This window comes from Papaver somniferum, chromosome 11 (genome assembly GCF_003573695.1).
Source record: "Papaver somniferum cultivar HN1 chromosome 11, ASM357369v1, whole genome shotgun sequence".
In the NCBI taxonomy this organism is placed as follows: Eukaryota; Viridiplantae; Streptophyta; class Magnoliopsida; order Ranunculales; family Papaveraceae; genus Papaver; species Papaver somniferum.
Window position 1 is genome coordinate 137,017,301 of NC_039368.1, and position 8,350 is coordinate 137,025,650.

At 36.0% G+C, this 8,350-nt stretch overlaps 1 protein-coding gene across 1 annotated transcript; it reads left to right on the forward strand.

The window, feature by feature from the left end:
- Nucleotides 1–7,068: 7,068 nt before the first annotated feature.
- On the forward strand, nucleotides 7,069–8,079 carry LOC113325286. The gene has a single exon (XM_026573485.1). It carries the CDS (start codon nucleotides 7,069–7,071, stop codon nucleotides 8,077–8,079), a length of 1,011 nt encoding a protein of 336 aa, XP_026429270.1.
- Nucleotides 8,080–8,350: the final 271 nt, after the last annotated feature.

Genomic DNA, 8,350 nt, shown 5'->3' on the forward strand with positions numbered 1-8,350 from the left:
ATTTGAAAAATCTAGTAGATGGAACACGTCATATACTATCAATGGTATTTGTGGAGTATTATCTATCCACAGATCAAGTTGTTTATTTCTGTGGCAAAACCAGTAGATCTGATTCCATGTTTTCTTCACAATGATTCTTAATAATACTCATGTTTGTTTACTCCTGACTCATCTGAGTCGTCTGGATCTGAATCATCTGGATCTGAGTGAAATTACCTGACTCATCTGGATCTGAGTCGATATGTTTGTTTTGAGTCAGATCTGACTCATCTGACTCGGAAATAAGTGAGTCAGTGGTTTGGTCCCATGAGTCAGGGGTATTTTGTTACCTGACTCAAATGAGTCCGAGTCAGGGGTTATGTCTGAGTCAGAGGTCGAGTCAGATCTGACTCAAAATGGAAAACAAACGGTCTGACTGCTGACTTGGTCCGAGTCAGGGGTTGACTCAGATTCAGACGCCGAGTCAGCTGCAAACAAACAAGTTCTTACTCTTTCTCTTCAGTTATCGATTGTCTTCACGTATATTTGTTAGATTTATAGTTTTTTTTTGAATTAGTTTGTTTCTCTTTGAGTTTTTTCTAGATTTAATTATTAAAGATTTGTTTTTTGAAAGGTTCTGTTTTTAGTTGTATTAGATTATGTTCCAAATTGAAGTAGTGTTTGCCGAGTAACGTAGAATCTACCAAACCCCTTAGCGCTTTCCTAGGATAGAACCGTTTTATTTCGAGTTTTTCTTCCATGAAAATTTTCTTCAAAACATGAGCGGCTAATTAGCCGATTCTTGGACTCTGATGGTATAATATTCTATGGATTCATAAGCTGTTGTTAAGATATGACATCAGGTTTTAAAATTCTTTAAAGATAGATAATTTTAGTGGGTGATACAATCGAGGATGAAGAAAAAGAAGAAAAATAAATCAAGATTAAAAGTTGCAGGAAAGGGTTTTTTTATAATTTCTCTGATTCAATCCACTTGTAGGTTTCTTCTGATTTAGGCTTTAGTAGTCAAATAATGATTTGGTTTTCAAGTTGCACCGATTGAAAATTTGGATTTTCTATTCCCTGATTTGAAGATTGATTATTAAAATAAGATCACAATTAGAAATTTCTGTGGGTGATTTACACGAAGAAGATGGAAAAGAAAAAAAAGAAGAGAATACAGTTTTCCAAGTTGCAGAAAAGTTAGATTTGGCCAGATTTGTTCTCTGATTCAACCCAAAATCACACGGTTTCTTCTAATCTTTTCTTCGGCGGTCAGGTAATGATTTGATTTTGTGTTTTTCAAGTTGAAATTTTGTGAAGGACAAATTAGTGGATCATCAAAGAACTGATTAATTTACAAATTAATGGAGCGATTATATTAATAATCCTTGACATCTGTAACAACCTCCTCAAAATTTCTTACACTTGGTGAATTATCCCCTTCTTTCTAAATTATACTCTGAATTCCTCTCTGTTACACGCTGGTTAGGGTTTCAACTTCTAGTTTTATATCAAAATTCTTGTCTTTTTATTCCCACAGTTGATTTCCATTGTTATATAAACTTTTTATGAAGAAGATGTTTTCCATAGTAACACAGTGCATCCCTCTCATGCTTAGAAACCCCTTCAATACAGTAGTATCTCTTACTAGCCATATCCTCTTTCAATACCCTGTAGCTTCTGCTGTGTTTTTGTGTATCCCCATGTATGCAGTCTGGCATGGCGATGTCTCACAACTTACTACCCACCTTCAACAGTCCCTTAATTTGAGAAATGGGAGGAAATTCAACCTCAATGAAATCATTCCTTCTAGATATCAAAACACTCATCTCTTATGGACCAATTGCTTGATATGAACCTTTGTTGAACCAGTAGATAAAAACTGTTGGGATGTCAAAAATGCACTGTTATATCAATGGGAAATTCATGGGGGTCTTTCAGTCAGAAAATCTAGTGAATGGATCTATATCATAAGGTTTCAACATGATTATGAGATGCAGAGAGTTTTAAACCTGGCAACAAGAAGAGTTTTTGGAGATTTATTTTTTATCAAGAAATGGGAAGCTACAGATAACCTACAAGACTGGTACCCAACTATGGAGATGTTCTTAATAACTATTAGTAACTTATCACCAGCTCAAGTTACAAGTGAGAACCTCAGAAGGTATTTGGATTTCATGGGGGAGATTCTATCTTTCTCATATCCTGTGAGGAAAAATAATGGGAGCTTCTCAATCACAGTCAGGGAAAACATAAGGTTCATGTAGAGACTTAGGTTTACTGTCAATGCAGAGAATGAATTGGGTTTGTTAACCCAATTTACTTTCAGTTCCATAACTTTCCATGTAACTTTTGTGAGTACTATGACTTGATTGGACACAAGATGAGGAATTGCTTGCAAGCTAAATTAGATTAAAACCAAGCTGAAGTTAACCAAGCACATCCAGATGCAGTACTGCTAGCAATGCAGCAAGAGGTGGTTTTGCAACAAGAGCAGATGCAACCAGTGATGGTGCAAGATAATATAGATCTTTCTGAGGACAGCTTGACCGACTCTTCTGTGGAATAAGCTGCAACTGAGGTAACCTGCAATGATTATATCTCTCAACTAGAAGATGACAAGGAAAATCCGGGTGATTCAACACAACTTGCAAGTCATGCATCTACTTTGAGTGATGATCAGGTAGTCCCTAATACACCTGTTCTTAGTGTTGCTGTTGTTAGTCCTAAGCAAGATGCATATATGTGGAAGATCATTCAAAAGAGAGATAGACCTGGAAATCCTTTCACTACAGCTTTTAGATCATGGGATGAAGGCTCTTCATCTCAACAGCAGAACAACTCAATGAGCACAGCCTAATTTAGAAATTGGAGCTTGATGCAGAGTTACTTCCACTGGGATAATCCCCTACCTGTACCAAAAAGAACAAAATTTGATAACCTGTATTTGACTCTTGCTCCTCCTAATCCAAGAAAAGTGGAAATTAGAGAAATTCAAGAATATGATCCTGCGAGTTCCATGAAGAACTATCTTCATCAGTGGTTCAATGGTGGTTCTTCTAGTGGACATACCCAAGAGAAGGATAATGAAGATTAATCTATCTGCAAAATGATCTCAACATAACAACAACAAATATGAATCCAGGGTTACATTTCCATCAGAGCTCATGAGCTCCTTTTATCTGTCTTTTTGCTTAATATTTGTTTTCTGTTCAGTCTTTGTATTGTTGATTTAGTTGCTCTTTTTTTCCTGTATTTTCCTTCTGTTTGTAGCCCTTGTTTAGTTAGTTAAATATGTTTAATTTCAGTCTCAGTTAGTTAATCTGTTTTCAGTATTACTTTCCTGTCAAGCGTAATCTTTAGGCCTCAACCCTCTGAATCTCTCTATGTTTCCTGATAGCCCTGTGTATCTCTGCACAACTAGTCATATTAAGCTACCTTGTTTTACTTTACTCTTACTGCAATTTCCTTTACATTGGGTGGCTTAGTGGGTTGGCACAATAGAAAATCTTGACACGCTGTAATTATGGCAGCATAATCCTAGTCCCCTCACCTGAATTTTGGACTAAAATTTGAATTTATGGCAGCATAATCCCCTGGTTTTGATATTCTCCTCAACAATCCTTTGTTTATAATCTGAAATTTTCTTAGACAATCTTAGTTTTATGTAATTATCTTGTTTAGCAATAGCCTGCTCCATCCTTGCTGCTGTTAGTTTCTTTTTTCTCATCTTACAGTGTGTGATATGCTCATAATTTAAACTCCGTTTCTTGATATATTTTCCAGTCACTCCCTTTTGTTTTAGTTTATTTCTGTTATTTGCTCAATCCAAGTACTGTTTACCTGATCCTGGTGTAGTTCTCATTCTGTTTTTTTTCTCTCTTGTGATCTCTGGTTGTTGTTTTTTTTTTTGAGAGTTATTAGCTGTATTATTTCTCATTATACTGTTGGTCATTCTTTAGCTTTGTTTTTGGTGGTCAGTGTTTTTTGTTTCTGCTCCAAACTGGTCCTAAAATAGTGTATTATATATCCCTTCTTCATTCAGTTCTCTCTGACTTTTCAACTGCTTTTCATAATGAAACTCCTTTCATGGAATGTCCAAGGAATTGGAACTCCATTGACTAGAGATCATCTAAACCAGCTATGCCAGGATCATAAACCAAACATAATTTTTCTTTCTGAAACAAAATCCTAAATAGACAAAATGAAATTTTTCTTAAAGAAGTCCAATTTTCATGACTGGTTCATTGTTCCATCTGTGGGAATAGCTAAGGGGTTAGCCATTTCTTGGTATAATAACTTGGAAATGAAATTATTATCTGAAAATCTCAATGTTTGTCATTTAGAATCAAAAATAGGAGAAACAGTTATAGAAATGGTTTGCATATATGGCGCAGTGGAAGCTGATGAAAAACTTTCCCAGTGGTCTTATATTTCATAGTTAGCGAAAGGAATTAAAAACCCGTGGTTTTTATTTGGAGATCCAAATATAATACTAGACCCGGGAGAAAAGCAAGGTGGAAACAAAACAAGCTCGAGTAGTAAAGCTTTTGTTACAAACGTAATAGACTCAATTGGTTTACAAGATGCGGGTTATGAAGGTGCACCATTCACTTGGTCAAATAATAGGAGTGGAAAAGCAAACATTTGTGAGAGAATTGACGGAGCACTTGAATCGTTCTAGTGGATTCAATTATTCCCGGATACAAACGTAAGCCATCTATCCAGAGTGGGGTTAGATCACACTCCGATTTTATTTGACTCTAATATGGAACCCAAGAAATTACAAAAGGCTTTTAGATGTATCCGATCCTGGTTAAACCACCCTACGTTAACCTCAGTTGTTGAGGCTTCTTGGAAACTAAAATCCAGTACCTCCTCAACTTTAGCCCAGCAACTAAAATCTTTATCCTCAGATTTAGCCCATTGGAACTATGAAGTTTTATGTAATATCCAAAAAAATATAAAAAGATTGATTTCCAGGATAGAGAATATACACAAATCAGGAAATATTTCTTCCAAAATAACAATTCTCAAGGATTTACAAGCGGAGCTTGGGAAATGGTATGAAATCAAAAATGATTACTACCATCATCTCTCTTGTGATAAGTTTTTCAAGGAATACGATCAAAATACTGAGTACTTCCATGCTTCAGCTTCCAGTAAGAAAAAAATCAATGCAATCCACACCCTCAGAGAACCCTCAGGTCTTTGGATCTCAAATAGAGAACAATTAAATTCCCTTCTAATAAACCATTTCACCCAGATTGGAACCTCGAATTTGAGTAATTATAATGTCGCTTAGTCGGAAATTTTTGCACCTTGTATCTCCATTGAAGAAAACATTGCCTTAACTCAAATCCCAACTCCAGATGGTTTTCAACCGGGCTTCTAAAATAAAATTAGGGAGCTTTAGGGCATCATATCACCCTCACAATCCAGGAGTTTTTTAAAACAAGAATTTTGGATCAGGAATTAAATCACTCTTTCATTACCCTAATCCCAAAAAACACCACTCCTCAAACCCCGGGTGATTTTAGACCCATCAGCCTCAGTAATACTGTCTACAAACTTATCTCAAAAATTCTCGCAAATAGACTAAAGCTCATTCTAAACAAAATCATTTCCCCAAACCAATCCTCTTTTCTACCAGGGAGACAAATCACCAATAACATCATCATTGCTCACAAACTAATCCACTCGATGAAAACATCGAAGAAAAGGAAAGGTTTCTTAGTGCTAAAATTAGATCTTTCTAAAGCTTTTGATAGGGTTGAGTGACCTTTTATCAAAAAGGCCTTATCCTACTTCGGTTTTAGTGATAACTGGGTCCATTTAATTTTTCAATGCATCTCCACTACTTCTTTCTCAATCCTCCTAAATGGCTCCCCAGGTCCAATTTTCAATACATCCAGAAGCCTCAGACAAGGGGACCCTCTATTCCCCCTATCTTTTCCTCATTAGCATGGAGATCCTTTCCAGACTTCTAGAAAAAGCTACCTTAGAGAAAAAAAAATCGGGTCTAAAGATATAAAAAAATGCCCCAACCATATCGCACCTTTTCTTTGCCGATGATTTTTTCTATTCACCAAAGCTGACCTGGGAGAAGCAAAAAATCTTCTAGATATCTTATCCTAGCTCTTTCGGGGAGATCACTGGCCAAATGGTAAATCTCCAAAAATACGGAATTTATTTCAGCCCAAAAATCCATCCTAAACATGGGAAAATAATAGCAAAATTTTTAAAAGTTCCCCTGATGACGAAAAAAGATAGATATTTTGGAACTCCCCTTTTTTTCGACAAAAATAGAAAAGAGAATTTTGAGCCTCTCCTACAAAGATATTACAACACCCTTCAGGGTTGGAAAGCAAAATTGTTATCTCAAGCGGGAAGAACAGTTTTAATACAAGCTACACTTCAATCTTACCCCACTTATCAAATGCAAATGTTAGCACTCCCAAAAGAAACTTTGGATAAGCTAGACAGTTCAGAGATATTTTTGGTGGAAAAAAAATGAATCCAAGAAAAAAGGCGGATATATAAGGGCGTGGAATAATATGTGTCGACCTAAATCGCAGGGGGGTTTTGGCATCAAGAATCCACACAAGTTTAATATAGCTCTGCTAGCAAAGCTAGCCAGTAGATTAATTATTGAAAAGGACCAATTATGGGTAAAACTTTTAGAAGCGAAATATTTTGATAATGGAAACCCAATGGAACCAACTAGAAACTATGAGCTTTCTTGGATATGGACACGCATTCAAAAAGGTCTGAATATTATCAAAGGAAATTACACTTGGCAAGTGAAAAATGGAAACCAGGTGAAGATTTGGGAAGACAATTGGATACCAAATCAAGACATCGTGAACCAACCAATTGATAAAGAACAACCCTTACCGCAGAAAGTAAAAGAGTTATTTAATACAGGAGGAGAGTGGAATTATGATTTAGTAACTAGCTTATTCCCTCCTGAAATAAAGGAAAATATTCTGAAAATTCAACCTAAAGTAGAAGCTTCGGATAAAATTAGATGGAAAAACCATGATTCGGGGGTTTTCTCAGCAAAAAAATATATACAATTTTTTGATGAATCAAGGACAGGATAATGAGAATGACAATGATTTCCCCTGGATATCTTTATGGAAAATTCAAATTATCCCAAGAATTAGACTATTCATATGGAAGTTAATTCAAAAGGCCTTACCCACAAAAAGTAGACTGGCAGCACGCAATTCGGAAATCTCGCCAAATTGCCCCATGTGCAATTCTCAAGAGGTGGAAACGGAAACACATCTTTTCAAAAATTTCCCTTTCGCGAGGGCCATATGGTTTGGGTGCTCTCTAGATGCAGCAAATACGCAAATCTTCACAGCTTCGATCGAGGAATGGGTTAAAACTTGGATTGAAGACCCAAATTTCTCTATGTTCAAGGAAAAAATTGCTACTATTACGTGGTTTATTTGGAAATACAGGTGTGAGGTAGTTTTTCAGCAAACAAACCCAGATCCCATAAGACTGATCAAACAAATCAACAACTTCATGAAAGAGGCAAACACAAAGGATAATCTTTTGACTAAAAAAGGAACTAAGTCTAATAGATCCTCTTGGTCGGACTTCAATTCGGATTGGATAATATTTGTTGATGCTTCTTTTAAAAAGGAGGACTCTTCTATGGGATACGATTTCATCCTTTACTCAACGGACCAAGAAGCGTTCATGCATATTTCAGTGGGGTCGGAGTTGGCTTTCACAACTGTTCATGCAGAAGCAAACACGCTCCTAAGAGCTTTGAAATGGTTAGAAGAAAATCTCCTCTCAAGTGTTACAATAGACACAGATTGCAAAATCTTAGTCGATTCTATCAACAATGCTGGTGAGATCACTTCTAGGGTAACTGAGAACACTGTTGAAGACATTATGCAAATTCTAAAAAGACTTCCCCAAGGAAAAATCAGACACATAATCAGGGACCGTAATGCAGCGGCGGACTCAATAGCTAAAGAAGCGAGGATTTCAAGATCCCAACACAAGAATAGACACATTCACCAGAAGGTCAAAAAGGAGAGTATCATCTCCAATATATTTGAAAAAAAATGAAATTGTAGAATTATTGTAAAATATCTCTTAGTCTTAATATAATTTCATTTTCCATCAAAAAAAAAAGATTATGTTCTAAATCTCTTATGCTTGATCTTCATCTTTCATCATTTCTAATGGCTCACTAATTTGTGCAGGTTCCCCTTGTTCATGTCATGGATCATATCCTATATTGGAACTTTTTGATATGGCCTTGCATTAGTATTTTGATAGTATTATCAATTGTGGTGGTTTTACCGGTAACAGTCTATCCCTATCAAGCAGTATTGCA

Excerpts from the sequence above, each read along its gene's own strand:
- LOC113325286 (XM_026573485.1), top strand. The coding sequence starts at position 7,069 with ATGAATCAAGGACAGGATAATGAGAATGACAATGATTTCCCCTGGATA.